This window comes from Alternaria ethzedia, assembly GCF_023757985.1.
Source record: "Alternaria ethzedia strain BMP 0044 chromosome Unknown scaffold_37, whole genome shotgun sequence".
In the NCBI taxonomy this organism is placed as follows: Eukaryota; Fungi; Ascomycota; class Dothideomycetes; order Pleosporales; family Pleosporaceae; genus Alternaria; species Alternaria ethzedia.
Window position 1 is genome coordinate 110139 of NW_026056230.1, and position 18540 is coordinate 128678.

Below are 18540 nucleotides of genomic sequence, written 5' to 3' on the forward strand. Positions count from 1 at the left end.
GTGTCACAGCGTCAAAAGCCAAGCGCAGCAACTCGAAACATGGCAGACGGAAGAACTGGCGCAATGTGGAAGATCAGTGTTGTGAATAATATTGATTGTGTGAACTGGAGACTCGTATTGGGGTATCATCGCGTCGGAAGACCCAGATCGAAAGTGCGACGGTAAAATGAATCGGGGCGAAAACCACCCAGCCCGAACCGAACCAAAACCGAAAACATGATAACAAATGATTGCCAATCCCATATCTGGAAAACGCCGTGGTAATGCAACGCTATGCTATGCGATACGCCCTTTCCTCTTTCTTCGTAAACGTATTATCTTTGCTTTGCCAGTAGAGCAAGCCGTTGCTATTGTAGTATGACATTCTCTTCCTGCTGGTATACGACGCCACTCGTGTTCTGCGCGAAGATCTTTTGTATCGGAAGTGTGAGTGCGTTCATGATGTTCTCGCGGAAGTCCATCTTGACGTTGCTCTTCTCGAACCAGTAGTGGCGGATGAGCTTGCCCTGGCAATTGCTGACTTCGACACCGGGGAAGCCATTGGCCTCTCCGCACTCAAGCTCCTTGATGTATTGCTCGTAGTCGTAGCGGATGTACTCGCCGAAAGCGGATTGCTCGTGGAAGCGGGGTTGCTTCCATTGCGAGCAGTTGGCGTAGCGGGTGTCGTCGGGGCACTCGTGCCATGCCTTGAGAATGGGCAGGGTTTGCTCGTTGTTCTGGACAATCATGAAGCCGGTGTTGGTGTAGGTGCGGTTGAAGCGGTCGGAGTTGTACTGGGGCTCTTTTGCGCTCCAAGGGTCTTTGGCCATGACGAAGGAGTGGTGCGGCTTTACGTCCCAGTGGTTGAGCATCCATTCGACAGGGACGTGCAGGAAGCGGAAAGCAGCATCGGCGTCGAGGAAGATGATGAACTTGTAGTCCTTGATGTGGTTTGCAAGTGCAGAGGGCTTGATCCAGGTAGCGTGTCGGTCTTCGAATTCGCGGGCTTGGACGAACTTGTAGTCGTAGCCGTGGACAAGCGCATACGTGTAGTGGTTGAAGATGCCGCCGGAAACGTGGTTGATGTTGCGCCAGTCATATTCGCCCCGTTCGTACTCCTCAGTAGACTTGAGGGGACGGGTCTCCAGATCCAGAATCAGGACGTCGCTGCCTAGGTTCTTCTTGTAGCGCGGGTTCGGTGGCAACGTGATGTGGCTGCCATTTGGTTCGCGAATGAAGGGCTCAGTCGGTGACACCTTCAGGTTCTGGTACAGTAGCTTGATGACATCGCCAATGGTCGAGTCGGTCTGCGCGCTGGCTGCAGCTCTGTAGGGTCTGTTAGCTTCCGCCGGAAAAGCATTGATTAGGCCATGGCCCTTCCATCCCAAGAACCATGAATTGACAGCACGTACAAGTTAGACTGGCCATGTGGGAAAGTCACCCGGGGTGGACTCTGCCAAGCCATGAAGGCGAAGATGAATACCAGGACACAGCCAGCGCTCACCGAGAGCGCGAGCAACGGGCTCCGACCTCCAGTCGACGGTAGCATCATCTTGGGCGGCGTAGATCCGGGAACGAGGATAGATCCAAACGAGCGACGCGAGAGTGCAGACGGAGATGTTACGATGGCGATAGGGGGTGCAGCGTGCTGTGGCAGGGCGTCGGGGGATCAGCACATTTTAAAAGACGACAGACCCGCCAGCTCGTCAGCACCAGCCAAGACGCGCAGGAGGTGGCATGGGGCGCTGGGGGCCGGCGAGATTGCGCTTGGCAGGCCCTTCAGCCTTTTGCGGTGTCCCTGCAGCCAGACGCCCCCGAACCTGGATCCACTGGCGGTGCTAAAGTGGCTTCTGGATCCCGTCTTGGGGCGAATCAGATGCTGGCCCGCTGCTGAGCCGTGAATCTTTCCAAATGGTGTTGATGCACGGTTCCTGCCGCGCTGGTAAACGGCTGGCACGGCATCACAGTGCAGTTGGCGGTCATGTGCCGTTGTGGCTGACAGCGCATCAATATAGACAAAGTCGAAGCTGTTGATATTTTCCGAGGAACAGAGGACAGCTGTTGTTGTACGTGTTGGGCTCGAGGCCATTTCCAGTGCGACCGGACGAGCGAAGATGGTGGCAAAGGGTCCAAATTGGGGCGACGCCTACCAGAAACTGGTAATCTCCCCGCCGGACTACCCGCCCCACTCGACATCTCCATCCCGCCTCCTGACATCTTCGCTGTTCCCGATAAGCCAACGCCTCCTTTCCAACATGCAGAACCACCCCGCATCCGACGCCGCTGTCTGTTACTGTCTGAAACGAACCTGTGTCCACTGCAGCGAAGGCCGTGTTTCCTGGGCGGTGCCACAATATGCGGCTGCTGACTGGGCGTTCCGCACTTCCGTGGAGCAATCAAACGTTCGACATTGTCAGCGTCAATGCAATAAGCTCGGTGATTACTACACCTATGGGGCTACGATGGTTAGCCTAGGTATCATTACTGGTCCTGATCACTGATCATCACTGGGGCCGATGTCTATTTCTTACATTCTTGTCCTCAGCCTGCCGTGCCGCGTAGTCGACTTGTCAAACCTCGAGTATGCGACACAACTCTAACTCTCTGTAACTAGCTGCACGGGTGTTCTTAACTTAAAACTGACTTCGTGACGTTGCTTTATAGACCTCATGCAGCGTAGCCTGTGCGCGCTGTATGCATGCAAACGCCAACCGATACTCAGGTCTACAGGAACTGGATGCCTGATCTGCCACTCGGGCTTTACCCACCCTAGCGCAAGGCTTGAATGGACGACAGACAACTGACTCCTCGTAGCAGAGTAGTTTCTAGAGATCTAATTGTGATGCTGGTCTGTTTGACTGTTTTCTCCGTCTGCCTTCCGCTTTGTCGCGCACTCTTTGAGATGAAGCAAACTTCTCCGTCAGCTGGGTATGTATACCGGGCTGCGCCACCACTTTCTCTACATACTTAATACATAACAAGCCATGAATTTAGTTCGCAGACTCCAAGATACAATGACAGAAGCAGGCCACCAAATGGAAAGTTCATCAACCCAAAGCCAGTCTTCGGCACCACAATCCTTCGTATCCACGAATCCCAATCTCATCGACACTAGTAGCGAAGCACGCGAACATGATGAGTCCAACGCTTCCTCTACCGACGACCGAAGCGATCATGACTCACGAGCCTCCGAAATCCCGACACCAGAAGGCGAAACGTCCGGCACATACACCCCCTCACAACTACTCATGGCCATATTCGTCGCAGTGGTAGTCTTCCTCATACTCGCAGTCTACCAGGGCATCTTGTACATTCCTGGTGCTCATCCCATCACCGCCGCGCTCGCCACGGTCTCGATCTGTACCGCGATCACTTCGCAACCCTCCTTCCTTGGTCGCTTCATCTACCTCATATTGTACGCAATCGGCTTCATGGCTAAAGTCATCGAGACATCGGTCCATGGGGGTTATGCCCGTGGCTCAGAGAGTCACTCTAGATCCTCCTCATGCCAACGTGGTTCTGGCAGCTCATCACCAAAACCAAGGCCCGCGGTCCCAAAGAAGAGTAGCCGTATCAGTAGTATGAAGATTTAGGTCACCACTTCTACGCTCCTCTGGTTCTTGGGTGCTTGGTGACGCAGCGAATAGAAGGCCAGTTGTGGAAGAGCCTCCTCTGGAAGAGTTCTTTGACCCTGCTCCATGATAAGGTATACGGGCGGAGGTACGGGAGATTAGAACGCAGCGGCAAGTACTTTGGAGTCCACTTTCCATTTTCACCTTTCTCCGCTATGGTAAATGTGGTAGATGTAGGCTGTAGAACATGCTTATTAGACAGCCAGTCAAGTCGTTCAATCAATAAACTATCAAAAACAGTCTTCCTTCGCAAAATCGTGATCCAAGACCTGTTTGGCAATTGCTAACCACAACGTATAGCTCTGTGAGCTTATGACACTGACATCTACCAGACTGCTCACTCGATATAGTGCTAAGTGCTTCGAAAAGACGCGGGGATAAGCCAAGCCACAGTCTTTACCCGGACGCCCATATACGGATTCGCCAAGCGCATCCACTATACTCTCGTGTTGGTGGCACAGCTGCGGCGCATACATGTGTATACAACCACCACCATCTATCTGGTTTATTTCCGCTTCTCTTGCCTCGTCCCCTCGACATTGACTTCCCACTGATCGTGCCGCCATCGCATTATCATGCGCCGCCACATCCAACATCCATCGATCTTGCTGTGCCTCATAGGCGCATGTACCGGACTCCAAACGGAAGAATCACCGGCTACATTACAATTCGACCTCGTTTTCCCTCCGAACTACTCCTTGATCGAGCCCTACTACCCAGCACCCGTCATCTTCGCGGTTCACAACTTCTCCGCCATCGGCCAAAACACTTTGTTCTGGAGCTGGAACATTCAAGGGCTATGAATCAACCACCGTCGTTGCCTCAGGTCAAAGCCGCCCCGATACCATCGGCGTAGAAATGTCGCCTGATGTACTTCTCATAATTGAGCCAGTCTCGCAGTTATGGAACAACACCATGGATCTTCTTCGTTTGAGCTACACATTTGGGCTGACGTACGCTTGTGGCAACACAACTGGACTCTCGACAACTGTTTCGAACGACACAGTACAGTTTAAGGGAGAGAGCTTCTTTGCGTTATTGCCATACTCCTCAGAAGAAGACGACGAGTCTCTAGTGCTCGCGAGAAAGGGACGCTGCGGCAGACCGATTGGGTCTGTTGGAGTTCAGAAGCGACCCTCAAGTACTTCGGAGCAAGACTGTCAGGTTCTCAACCCTGGTATACAGCCCACGCAATCATGTGCGCTGCCCATCAACGCGAGAGTCACAAGATGGGCGGAGTCTGTGATGAATATAGCAGCGGAGTGTCCTAACCGGACTTGGCCCGATACTACTGGGCTGATGGGTAATTGCATGTCGAGAGCGTCTGGGAAGAACGATTTGGAAACCCGTGGTATAGTTCTGTTCATGATTGCAGCCTTTCTTTTGATCGGAATTTACCCGTAATCTAAAACCAACACTGTTGTCTGGCAACAGCCAATTTGGTTGGAAGACATCGGCTGTGCACCAATAGAAGTTTTACGTTTGCTCTAGAGCTGCACCGCGTGCTTAGGGAAGGATGAAACCATCGCTCGTCAATATACGTCGTCCCTCACATACCTTGAGAAAGAAACCACGTCTACACAGGGTGAAAACAACTCAAACTCTTCCACAAGCAAGATGATCTCGCGATCCTCCGAACCAGCCTACATGACCATCTCTTGCCCGCGCAGCACGGGCATCAATCCCCGAAACAAGATACCAATTGGTATCGTCGACCCGGGTGCGCATCCAGCGTGCACATATTGGCACGAGAATCTGGACAACAGCCTCCCTTGTTGTATCCTTACCTATTTTTACCTCATCACGACTGAAGAACTATTTGCGTGGGTCGGTATTAGTGTATGCGCTTTATGACTTGGAAGAGCTGATGAGATGACAGAACCCCTCCCTTACCAGTGAATGCGGAAACTACCAAGTTGGCCATAGCTACTGCGTTGAAGTTGGTATCAAACCCAGCTATTCTGCGGAAGCTTTATCGAAGATGGTATGTCCGACTCCTTCAAGCTCACGATTGGCGTCTACGCCAGTCTCTCGTCCTTCCACAACGTCGCCGGTTACCTCAACTTCCCCCATACCTTCTCCCACGCCGGCAGTGACCACACTATCTACAACATCTCACGCATCTTCTTCAACATTCGCTTGGAATGGAATCGCTACAGCCCGTCAGAGACTGAGCCGATACCTGGGATTGTGTTGGGGGTACATCACGTAGATTGGATAGACCATACACGCTCTCACACGGGTCCGAAGGTACACTGCCTTGCTAGTAAACCTCCTATACTACCTGTACTAGAGCTTACAACGAGCCAGATGTCAACATGGAGGTATGCCCGCTAACCTCTGGATTGCTATCTGGTAACGGCCAGCATGTAGTAGCCGTATAACCCACCAAAACCTCAACACATGACACCACGACCCACTAGCGCCCCTTGCGTCAGCCCCACAACCCCCAATGTATAACGACAGCAACCCCAACATTCGCAGTCTCAATATGAACAACATCTCTAGCCCTCTTGCTCGCTTTTCCTCTCATCCCACCAACCATCAGCCTGTCGTGACACTAACAACTCAACCACGCTACCCGTCATGTTACCCGCAGCCGAAATCGATTCTGTTGGAGTTGGCTGAGGATTGGTATCACAAGTTTGGGCTGTTTGGGCCGGATCGGGAGCATCTTGAGTCATTTTTGGTGCATGGTGGGGTTATGAGTGTGGTGTAGCAAGTGACGCGTGAGCCCGGAAGCACGCTAGACGGCGACGTGGATTTGAGTTTGTAAGAATATATTGATGATGGGGTATCGAGCAAGTGATATATACAAGAAGAGGTGAAGTCTATGAAATGATGTGATGTGGAGAAAAAAAACACCCATGTGGGGGATGAGCGCACACCTGCTAGGCAGCCCAGAAGTCTACAATGCCTTCATGATATCATAATTTTGGTTTTCATAACGATGTAGACTGCAGGGCATCTGTTCGGGTTCTTCTTTGAACGAGATTGTACGGAACGCTGCTTAGTGACCGCTCTGATTTTGCTGCCCTAGATCTTCGCCAAGCTGTGGAGACCATGGGAATAGATCCAGGAATGAAACGTTATCCTCTTGACTGTGAACAAAGCTTTCATCGGACCTCGGAAGAGCCTGGTGATGATACCCGGACAATGATCCTTGCGCAGACGGAATGTCCTGATGCATGTTGTAAGGTGATGCTGCGGAAGGTAGCGATGGTGAATAGAAAGAGAAAGGCGACGCTAGAGGGCTTTGACGGGTTGGATCCACTGGGCCGTGTATGGAGGTAGGTCCGGTGTATAGGTGTGTTGGAGGGAAGTATGATGAAGAAGTGGTGTCGAAAATGTTGTTGCTTGGTAGGGTGCTCGGATCCGTCGACCCAAGATATCCGCTCACATTGGTTGGCGACAGCGGGCGTCTGTAGTCCTGAGCAGTGTAAGAAGGATGCAGATGCTCTGGCGATGGCCAGACCTGCTGTTGGGCGGCATTGTACGGTGTCAGTCCATGTTGGCCAAGACGAAGAAATGGATCGACAGCTTGGTGAGATGGTACCGCCTCTACGGCTTGCTGCATAGCGTAATGGAGCTGCTGGAAGGCTTGGTCCTCGCCTGCTGCCGGATCATACGATTGAGATGGTATCGAAAGCCCGTTTCCAGCGCCCCTGATATTAAAGAAGTCGCGTACAAGCGAGCCCTCACTTGGTGCTTGCTGTGTGTCGGGTGGAGTATATGAGGTCTGGGTTGGGTGTGCTGCGGATGCATGGATTTGAGGGGTCTGCGGTGCCGAGGGGAGCTTGGCTGGGGCAGGCCTCTTGGCTGATCGGCGACGGGATGTGGAGCGATTGTTGGCTTTGCGTGATGGAGTCGTAGCAGTGGCCGTTTTGTCCTTCTTTCTCCTGACGGGATCGGGGTGTAGACCCGGCTGGCACTTGCGCTCGTGCTTCAACAGGGCATCATTGCGAGCACATAAGACGTCGCACTTCGTGCACCTCAGAGAGGTGGCGTAGTGTTGGGTCCGTATGTGTCGTGCGAGATTGTTCGTCCTGTCGTTACCAGTGAACGGCACATTGCAGTGTTTGCACCGAACCTGGTGAGAGGTCGATGGTGGCGGCGCAGGCGTGGAGGAGGTGAGGTGCCCAGGTGCGTTTGTATCGACCAGCTGCTCACCACGTCGAGGATTGGCCGAGCCTTCTGTGGGTTGCAGCGGTAGGCCGTGGGTAGAGTTCGCGTGCGCGTGTACGGTGGGAGGGATGTCGTTGGCTTGATGGTCGCAAGGCGGCGTGTTATCGAGCTGGTAGGGAGGTTAGTCATGGACGCGCAACGAAGCAGAGAATGGCTTACATGAATGCCATGCTGCGACCAAGGATTAGGAGGTGTCGTGGCACAATGCGACCCTACGCCAGTGAGGTTGTATGCCGACTTGCCGGCGCCCATGGAGGAGCGCAAGGGACGCTCGAGGCATCCATCATCGTTGTGGTATATCGGCGGCGACATGCTGAGATGTTGCCCTCCCTCTAGTCCTGTATGAGGTGGGACGAAAGGTGGGTGAAACACCCAAGGTGGTCAGCGGAGGGTGTGAAGGTATGTGTCGCGGTTTGGTCCAATGCGATCTGGTCGAGGCGCATCATCGGTGGGTGAAACAAACGTCCGAAGGAGGGCTGGGGCAGCAGACTTTATGCATGGGAAGGTGCTGCGAAGCCGTGAACGAAGAGCTTCCCAACGGCAGCCAATGTGGTGCGCCTCCAGCCCGCAAGTGTGTAATTGCTCCTTTGCTCGTCCTCCCACGCTGCATTATCGTCACAAGAAGGCTAGCCGGTGCCCCGTGCGGGGACTGATGTATGAGGGGAGAATTCGTAGGGCTAGCCTAGGGGAAGGATTCCGGAAGGATGCCGAGAGCTTTGGATCTTAGATCGCGACCAGGATGGCCTCGTAGGGTGGAGCAATGAGGACGGCCTTTCTGAAGTCGCGCGTTGGTATCTCGTAGAGGGAGGGACGGGGCGAGTGCGCAGCCATGCAGGGAGCTTAGCAATTCAGCAACTGGGGAAAACGCGATTTGTACGTCACAGGGAATTGTCGTATGAGAGCGTGGTGGTACCAAGAGCGTAAGCCACTCAGGCTAGTATCTTCAAGTCGAGGCGGTGCACAGCAAGGCAACCACCAAGCATGGAAGCATAGAAGCTTTTTGCGCCTCAGATCTCATTTCCGCTCGCCGCGCTGCAAACGCACGGCAACTGCAGCATGGAGTAATGGAATAATCCATATTGGCGTAGACGCGTCCCCATCGCGAGCGCGGGAGTGCCTGGCGTCACCGCGAGCGGGGTGTGCAGTGCACAGACCGCGACAAAGGCACCTGTGGACCTATCGTGATCGCAAGCGGGAGGCGGAGCAGCGAAGAATAGTGGCAAATTTTCAGAATGCGCGCAGCTGTTTGGTGTTATGGGAAGCTCTTTGCGCCCAGGCTGGGGGACTCTTACCAAAGCTTCTTGGATGGTGTGGGTGGAGCGTGTAATCTCCATCAACTGCTGTCCTGCGCACGCCAGCCAACTTGGCGTCGTGGCTTCGCTCTTGAGAATTTTCTGAACATGAAACAATGCCCGAACGAAGGTCGAGACGCGTCCTTCGTAAACATGCTGGCGAAGGACGGGTAATTCATCTTGTTCGACGGATGACGTCGGTGGGTGAGGGGTACCGACTCCGTGACGCTCGAAGACGGCGCTTACGGCTATCTCAACAGTCTTCGGATAAGATCTTGGCTTCGTACGTGGCACGCTCAACGCAGCGTCAAAGCGTATCGCACGCCGCATGCAGTCAGCAACGTGAAACGGGTTCTGGCCAGAATTCGTGCGATGTGATGGCGCATGGAGCTACAGCTTCCCCTTAGTTGCACTGTGACCTGTCAGGGTAAGGTACCACTTGACACCGCACATGTCGATCCCGTCGTTCCCACAAACGCCCGCCTGTCGGGCCCTCTCCAGTATTGCATCATATTTATCCTGGCCCTTGACGCCGATCGTGATCGACACAAGGCCCTCTGGATGCCCTTGACGCCCTGGAACGAAACCCAGCCTGGCGTTCGTGAAGGCCAACAGGTCGCGGCTTCGCACAACGCCAAATATCGCTTCCCACTCTCGTGCGGCCGCTTCGTGGCCAAGGTCGCCGGGCTGCAGACGTAGTACACAGCCCTCTAGCGTAAGGTGTTCGGTCCGCTCCATGCCGGCCCTATAGCGGTCGATGTCTGAACCGCAAGCATGCCATGGAGAGAAGCGAGACTGGACAGGCGTAGGATTCTTCGGACCTGGTACGTGGGAGTCGAGTTCTGGCATCATGCCGCCTGTCACCTCGTTAGCCGTATACCCTTGCGATTGGTAGGTGCCTAGCGTACCTTTGATGCCCTTTGGATGGTACTGAATACACACTGAATCCGCGTAACTATGCTCAAAGATGACTTTGGACAGTCCCTTCGCTTCGATGTATTCGCGTCGCTTTTTCGCGTCTTCGGTCTGCATGATGATCATGTATCCGCCGTCACCGCGCTTCTCGATCAGCCGTCCGGCAGTCGTCCCTGGCTTAATGGGCGAGACCACCTCGATGAAGTCGCCGCCGATTGGTACTACAGTCATGTTAGTCGCTGAAGCTAGGAAGAGACGATGAACGTACTGAGGAAGTTCTTCAACCCCCATTGCTCGACAGCTGGATCCTCGAAGACGACTTCTGTTCCTAGAACGTATGTCTGGCATCTCTGTCAGTTCTCGGTCTGTCGACCTTAACATCGTCGGCCTACAAGCTGCTGCTTCGCGCGTTCGATATCCTTCGCGACAAGTGCGACCTGGCGTAGACGCGTTGGGGCCGGAGCAAGAGCCATGTCTGCTTGGATGTTCTTCCAAGGATATCGGATCTAATGGATAGAGAGAAATGATGAGATTGGGACGCGTAATGCCTCATCGACGCTTACTCGAGCTCAGCGGCTCAGCAGCGAATAGCTTCTTCCCCGCATCAGCAGCCGCGGCACTTCCTAATGCGGAAGCTACAACGTTAGTGTACTAGGTTAGTAGAGCATCAATTGGGATCAATGGGACGATGGGTGACATCGCAGGTATCGACTGAGATACGTATCAGAAGCGGTGTCGTGACGTCGTCAGGGCGTGATGTTGCGATGTTTCATCGCGACTGCCATCCCGGAGGTCGGGCCGAAGTGCCGAAGCACCGATGCTTTCGTCCGATCTTCAACGCGCCTTCCAACAACAATCACCTTCTTTTCACTTCCGCCGCTGATGCACATGAACATTCACCAGTGACTTTATCTAGTCATCACGGCGAAGGAACGACACGAATTGCGCTCCTTTTTTCGCACGCCTCTCGCGTACACCATCCACGACATGGAGATGGTTGGGCTCCAATGAGTCGTTTGCAAGACTACACCGTAGCCTGGAGGTACACAAACCCCTTAGATCGATCTCCTATCGGCAGGTGCTTCTGCGAACATCTCCGGACTAGGTTTGACGATGCATCACGAAAAGCAGCTTCTCCGTATACGTGGGTCTGTTTACTTACCGACTGATACATCTCTTACTTTACAGACCTTGACAGAAGGTCACCAGGCTTTTGGAAAGCTTGCCTCACCGCGACTGAGCTTCTGCGTGTGAGGCATATCAACTGACGATCGTTTGCTGACTTTACTTCATGACATGTCATGCCGCCTTCTTCGGGTCTATCTCCAAACGTCGATAACAATACTTCGTAAACAACTTCAGGACTCAATCCACACACAGCGAACTCAACACTCATCTTTCTTTATTACTCTGGATCCACTGGATGGTTTTATAAGGTACGCTTGATGTGGCATGCGAGGCCCGACCATCGCCACTTGTCACTGTTGCTATTGTGTACGAACTTCACTGGCGTTTGCCGGGCAAAAAGACCTGTCGCAGTAAACCATCGATCCTTGACGTCAACCAGAATACAGGTAATGGTAAGAGACAACCAAGGGCCTGACTACCGGCTACGACCTTTATCTACTATAATCCCCCCATCTACCGATCACTGCGCATTATCGACCTTTCCATACATCTTCTCTCTGATACTCGGGGGTTGTAGCTTTCGGTCATGCGTTCTCAAGCCTGCATCCACAAGAGCTAAACACAACTAACACCCAACGTAGGCTTTCAAGCTACACTGATCCGTCTTCATGGACTCATTCTCGAGTACGGTCTCCGTAGACTTGAGTCCTTTAGTACTACAGGACTATCGCCTTCCTGACATCGCACTTGCAGTCAGATCTGCCGACTCTACATTGAACTTCCGGACATCACACGTCGAATTACATCTGGTATACCGCATACCCTCCTCTAACCGGCTCTGAGCTATGGACGCTTTCGCTGGGAATCTCGCTGCGTATATCGAAAAGTCGTTGTATGCGCCTAATGTTCACAATCTCATACCATGGTAGCTATCCTCTGCTTCGCGACTAGCCACACATGACGAGCCAATCACGACTGTTTCAATCATAACGATCCTACATCGAGTTTAACAAGGAACCGCGTTCGACTCAGCAATCATAATGGATGCCTCAATCATTACAAAGCGTTCGTCGAGGAATGACTGTCAGAGGGCTTCCTTTCACTTTTGGTAGCATGTCCTGAGGACGTACTACACATCTGGAACAGGAAGCTGCCCAAGGTCCAGCTGATCAGGAGACCCTCGTGTCGCAAAGAAAGAGATTACCTCCTCACACTCATGGTCACGGCTGACCTGTTGAGTCATCCAAACCTGTCGACCCCTCCCTAATCAAGACAACATTCAGTCCAGCAAGATTGTCAGTACGTCATCTGCGTCTGTTTCTGACGCGCTCAAGTCCGTTTAAGGGATATACAAACGCTTTTGAAATATCCTATACGCGCCTTTTACGCGTTTTTACGCGTTGTGAGCTTCTGTAAGCGTCTTGTCGGCTTCACCACGGGAGTTCGGGTCCGGTGCCCGAGCGCCCACCCTGCCTGTTCAAATTCGTCTTCGCGGTCACCTCCGATTATACTCTCTTCTTACGACTCTCATTCAGCTTCGAAGTATTCGTTCATCTTCTTGTCATTCTTTATAAAGGCCGCTGTTCCTGTAGTCGTCTTCCCTTTCTTCGACCACTCCCTTGCTTCTGTTCCGGAGACGACGAGTCAATCGTTCTGTTCTACGTTTTCTAGGTAAGTCCCTCTTTTCTTTACTGTTCTGTTCTGTTTAGCGTTCAGCGTTGTGCTTTGGTGGGAGCTTCAGTGGTTTATAGCTCTACAGTGAGCTTGTCAAGATGTCGGACTCTGTCAACAACTATTTCTTCGCGATCGCGGCGGCAACACCGCTTCCTTCTATCGAGGGTCAAGACCCCATCAACAACGGCAACCTCGCGCCTCCGCTACCTCGTACTCGTTCTCAAGTCTCCGCACTTCGTTCACCTTTCACGGTTCGACCCACTGTCCTTTCCGCACCCGTTGCCAAGAAGTCGAGTACAAAGCCAAACAAGAAGCGCAAACCTGATTTCACCATCTTCGTCGACACCGAGGCAGCCAACGACATCCCGAGGCCCATCCAGACACCCAAGCGGTCCAAGACCAACAGCCTACGCACTCCGCTCGGCGACAGGACCTTCTCTACTGCTTCAACGCCCTCGCCGTCTCCCCGTCTTCCCGACACCCCGTTCCGCTTCTCGCCTGCCGACCCTCTCTGGGAGAATACCGAGAACTATGAGCCTTGGACTGAGACTCCTCCTTCGACCCCACTTGGTCCTCCTTCCACGCCCCTCGGTCCCACCGCCTCGGTCGGCCCACCTCCTCCGCTGTCCGCGCGCGCTCTTCGTCCTCGCCGTGATCGTGCTTCTTCCTTAGCCAATCTTCTCCCCCCGGTCAACATGCTTGCCTACAACATGCTTGGCATCCAGAACTGGAGGATCAGCTCTATCGGTATCAACCTCGCCTACCGCAAGGTCGCTAGTAGAACCCACCCGGACATGGTTGCGCCAGCTCAGAAGGAGCTTGCCACGCTGGACATGCAGCAGATCAACGCCGTCAAGGACATGTTGATGGACAAGGTAAGTCTCAATTGTACGAGAGGAATACGAGACATGTACTGATACCTCTATAGGACCTCCGCATCAAGTACCACCGCGACGGTCTCATCCCCTGGGTCGTCTGAGGCCCCGAGATGTTGTACCACACTGATGATACGATGACCACGATACGACTATAATGCTGGGTTTGTGTAAGAGATACTGGAAGAGAGTTGTGTACAGGGTTTTGCCGCCTGTGGCATCCCAGTGTGTTTTCCAAACGGTTGATACGATGAGTATGAGCATGATGGTAATGGTCAGAGGTTAGTGTGGTAATGGACAGTGGTTGGGTATATTGATGAAGGATTATGGTCCGTGGTGATAATGGGCGGTGGTGGAAAAGTGCCTGTCTTTCCTTGTTTTCTTTTCTCTTGCTTTCACGACACTCACTCGCTTATGGTGGTGCTACACGCACTCATTCGCGCACGACGGATACGTTTTCATGACGCTTAACGCGACACGATGGTTACGAATACTGGTATGCTCAATACATTACATTCATTTGTAACTCGAGCGTTGCGATGATATACGAGTGAGTTTCTGAATGATAATTTCGTGTCAGTGAGCACGTCATACACCTCCATTCTCACGTAAGCTGCCCTGAACTTGAGCATGGAATACATGACACAGTCTATAGCACAAAAGACGCGACACATCCCGACCACACCAAAGCCAACAAATAAAGAGCAGAGTGCACTTCAATCCCTCGATTCTTCGTCTATCGTACTCCGTATATCGTCGTCGGGTCGCCCCATAAGCTTCTCACTCAACGCGACCATCGAACTAAAAGCAACTCCGTGTAATATGCTTCGCTAGTAACAACAACAAGTGGTCCGCCCCATTCGCCCATCGGGTTGCCAAGGTTCCGGCCCGTCCCACTACAACATTTCATCTCAGCGGACATCTCCGCGGCACACTCGATCGCGAAAAAAAAAAACTGCCCCGCAGCGTGCCGTGCTTAGCGATTCAGGGCCAATTCGTCCTACCGTCGCAACCCTTCTGCATAACGTAATTCGAAGCGGGTCTGTCGATCTTCCCGTCCAACACCACCACATTCCATCAATACCCTTCCGTCCTAATCCTCACATAACTATCCGCATTACTAACATACCCCCTGAAACTCGGTCCCAGACTCCAACTCGCCAACTCCCTGACCACATCCCTCGCCGCATCGCACAGATCCACCTGGCCCGTCTCTTCATTACTACACAGCGCCTGGTCCGTCGCAAAGCTCCAATCGCACTGGATGTTCAAACTCATATCCATGAGCCACTCCATGCGCTCCTGCATAGCAGGGATCTGGGTAACGAGTTCGCGGAAGGCGGGCCAAACGATGAAGTCGACGATGTTGATGTGCGGCATGAAGAGTTGGTTGGGGGTAGGGCGGAACCATTCGGGGATTGCGTTGTAGGTTTCTGGGCTGGGGGAGATCATCCAGCGCATTAGGTACCAGAAGAGGTACATGGAGCCGAAGCAGGAGAAGGTGTTACCTGTGGGGGGTTTGTTAGCGATGACGTGTTTTTTTTGGGGGGGGGGAGGGGGAAGCGCCTGGTGAGATGTACCCTTCATGTATACGCCGTGCACCATGCCGACTGCCCATTTGGTGAGTATGCCGGAGTTGTTATATACGTCTTCGTCCCAGAGTGCGGCGATGTTGGGGTGGGTTTCGATGATTTGGTCGGCGGGTATGCCCATGTTCATGAGTGTTGTCGCTTGTTCGTAGATACCAGGGAATGCGCGTTTTAATGACCCGGGGTCAGGTATTGTGTTAATGGGTAACATGGACCATGTGGGTAGAAACAGGTTGGTGATTTGCGTCTCTTGGATGTCGCCTGGATAGTGGTTACTTCGGATGCTACTGGAGAATGGCATGTTGCCGAAGAGGTTGCGGAGGTTGAGATTTGGGTGTATCCTGATGGTGTTCACGATCGGTTGTCGACCAGTGAGATGCGTAGGGTATGCCGAGCGTATCGTGTTTTGTCTGTGTGGTGAGGGCCGTTGGCTCCGAGATGGTTTCGATGATGGTGCGGCGTTCCCGACTCCGTCGAAGCTCGTTCCTTGCTGCAAAAGTCGTGGGTCAATCTGGCTTTCCTGAAGCCTATCTTCCTCTTCACTCTCTTCCCCAGCCTCGTCCCTTGTTAGGAGATAGTCCTCTCGATCAAACAGCGGAACTAGGAAGGGATGATCGTTCGCTCCATCTGCCGTTGCTGCTTGTTTTCCCTTACCCGACGCAAATGTTGATGAAGGTGCTGACGGTGACCAGCCTCTGTTCTGGCTGGTGGGTGATGCCATGGAGATATTGGAGCCTTTTCGAAACTGTGAGGCGCCTTTACTCGTGTCAAATGCCGATTCGTGGCTCATACCGCTTCCAGAGGTGTCCGTGGACTCCTGAGCCAGTAAGCTGAACCAGAGTTATAAACTTGTTGTAGCCAGAGGAAGCTGTCGAGTGATGCATACCTGGGGGGTTGGCCGGATACCGCCGGGGATACTGTCATTGGGAGGGTCTTTGCGACCTCTTCAGGTGCTTCACCGAGCCTTAATCGAGCGAGGACAGCGGCGGCCTGGTCGTCGGTCCCGGAGCGTAGCGAGGTAACAATGCGCTTCAGGTCATCCAGCTCGCCAGTCATGCTGTCTCTCTTCATAATCTTCATCCGCTCGGCTCGCGAGACACCTTCGGCGACGTCGTATTGACATGATAGGTCGTTCTCCTTGCATCGATTGCATCGGGGTCTGGTGCCGTCACACTGCGAATAAGCAATCAGCACAGTCCGCGGGGCCAATGAAAGCTGCAAAAGGCCTACGTACAGGTAGTGTCACATGATGTGAGTACCTATAGAAGAGCGCAAATCAGGGATGCATGGGCCTTGAGTACTTGGAAGTATCCTTCAGTGCCTCGCAGGGCTGTAGCATGGCATAGTGCCTGATAGCTGAGCGAAATACCTTGGGATGGTCCAGGGCATTGCTATTGCGTGTAACTCGGTCCTACGTACCTTGGCCTTCCCATTTCGGCACTGCACGCACGCCACGGCAACAGCCTGTCGCTTCTTCCGCCGGTCTGAGGCTGCGCGTCGCTGCCCCGGCTCATCTGAGGCTGGTGCAATGCTTTGCCATCGCTCCGAGTGATCCATACCGTGAATGTCGATGTAGTGGGCGAGATCCCCGGTGCTCAGAAATGCCAAAGTCGCTTGTGGAGCCGGTGGAGCCTAGGCAACGTCGGATGCGTGAGCGTGTTCAGCAGGCCGTGTTGTTGGGCTCGCCTCGCGCTCTGGAGTTGCGCTTCGCCAACCTGTACACATCTGCAGCGGTTCGCCACTTCCTGTTGCACAGATAAACCGGTCGGGGACGCCACGGGTTCCTCGCCTTGGAATATTAGAACGGATCGCATTTGCGACCAAGATCGAATTTGATCGAAAGCTCGGTACAAAAGGCCGACAGCAAGCTTCGTCCGGGAATGCTCTCCTGACCAATGAGACGCTATGGCGCACCATCTCACGTGCTGTAGAGATCGGTCCAGAATAAGGCATCGGAATCTGTTACTATGAAAAAGAGGCGAAGGAGAAAAGTGCATGAGGGTGGAAACCGAGGCTACGTTCCAGACGGATAGATTGGCTAGCTTCGGCGGCACACGTGCGGCGGTTCGGGTCCAGATGTATTTGCTCGCTAGCATTCAACGGGGTTCCAGGCTCCCTAACCCTTCGAGAGCCTCAAACGACCGTCTGAGGTGTGGGTGAAGACTGGTCATGATTGGACGGCGTGTAGTAACAGGTGTGGTGGAGTGGAGGTGGCGGTGCGTGTCGTGCTGACTGCTAGGCTGGTCCATTGCAGCCGAGAAATATCTCGCATCGAAGTGTGACGTCGTGCCATCCACAGCGTCTCCCAAACAACCTTCTCTTGACCTTAGTAGGCATACCATGCATATACGCCAACGGGCGCGGCAGTCAGGTCGGTAGAGCAGCGTCGCCACCGGTCCTGCCTGGTGGGCTCTCCATGTCGCCGACCGTACATTGAGAAGAAAGGCAAAATCGCAATGCGCCTCGGAAGAGCTGGCGGACGAGGTTCAAATACAACATGCGTGATTGACGTCACTGGGCAGACTGAACTCCAGGATTGCTTTGAGGTGCCACGATGGCAAATCCGGAGCCTAGACCACATCGCGTTGCAAAAAATGTCCGACGGATGCTACTGGCTACATGCATCGGCAAGTTGGGTGGAATCGACATGCGTTGGTTGTCGTGGTATTGCACGAAGATCGCAACACCATCAACGGGAACGGGTGCCTGTAGCACTGCGACATTCGTGCGTCCTCTTTTGCTTGCTATGTAAGGTCCGGAGTTTCAGGCCGAACCGCCTCATTTTTTCGAGTCCGCAGTCAGCACTCGGAATATAGAACGACTGATATGGTATGTGCACGGCTTTGCTAACTATATGTCGACAAACTTTACCTCTTTCAACTGCCGTTGCATTGGAGAATCATATCTGATGAGAGCAAAATCCGAAAACTTCAACACGTGATTCTCGTAACGAGTTGCCCCAGCCACGGCTTCAAAAACGGAAAAGTGTGAGAATGCGAGCCACGATCTGTACTGCCAGTCTTGCCGATTCGCCAACGGAGTGCACATGCCGAAACACCTTCACGAAAAGGGTACGAGCCAGACCTCCTAGGGCCATGGAATTCGCAAATCGCATACCCACACCAAGATAGCCTCATCTTGGATCCACCTCGGTTCGCCCTCCGCCGAAATCTCGGCCTCCGGCGCCGCCCGCCAATCTGTCGCCAGCGACAGCTGCATATGAAGTCTAGGTACTATTTAGCTGTGCCTCAACATCAACTAGGGAGCATGC

The 18540-nt window shown here is 53.3% G+C and overlaps 5 protein-coding genes across 5 annotated transcripts; 2 read left to right on the top strand and 3 right to left on the bottom strand.

Annotated features, from left to right (window-relative positions):
- Positions 1-347: 347 nt before the first annotated feature.
- On the bottom strand, positions 348-1531 carry J4E87_009623 (uncharacterized protein; the record flags this gene model as incomplete). Its single annotated transcript, XM_049381198.1, has 2 exons — positions 348-1305; positions 1392-1531. 2 exons carry the CDS (start codon positions 1529-1531, stop codon positions 348-350), a joined length of 1098 nt encoding a protein of 365 aa, XP_049229048.1.
- A 1483-nt stretch (positions 1532-3014) lies between these two features.
- On the top strand, positions 3015-3547 carry J4E87_009624 (uncharacterized protein; the record flags this gene model as incomplete). The annotated part of the gene is made up of 2 exons (XM_049381199.1): positions 3015-3419; positions 3476-3547. 2 exons carry the CDS (start codon positions 3015-3017, stop codon positions 3545-3547), a joined length of 477 nt encoding a protein of 158 aa, XP_049229049.1.
- Positions 3548-9478: 5931 nt separating this feature from the next.
- Positions 9479-10476, bottom strand: J4E87_009625 (uncharacterized protein; the record flags this gene model as incomplete). Its single annotated transcript, XM_049381200.1, has 3 exons — positions 9479-10224; positions 10272-10344; positions 10396-10476. 3 exons carry the CDS (start codon positions 10474-10476, stop codon positions 9479-9481), a joined length of 900 nt encoding a protein of 299 aa, XP_049229050.1.
- Positions 10477-12903: 2427 nt separating this feature from the next.
- On the top strand, positions 12904-13784 carry J4E87_009626 (uncharacterized protein; the record flags this gene model as incomplete). Its single annotated transcript, XM_049381201.1, has 2 exons — positions 12904-13680; positions 13734-13784. The coding sequence occupies 2 exons, from the start codon at positions 12904-12906 to the stop codon at positions 13782-13784; spliced, it is 828 nt and encodes a 275-aa protein (XP_049229051.1).
- Positions 13785-14757: 973 nt separating this feature from the next.
- Positions 14758-16826, bottom strand: J4E87_009627 (uncharacterized protein; the record flags this gene model as incomplete). Its single annotated transcript, XM_049381202.1, has 4 exons — positions 14758-15188; positions 15261-16099; positions 16156-16442; positions 16689-16826. 4 exons carry the CDS (start codon positions 16824-16826, stop codon positions 14758-14760), a joined length of 1695 nt encoding a protein of 564 aa, XP_049229052.1.
- Positions 16827-18540: the final 1714 nt, after the last annotated feature.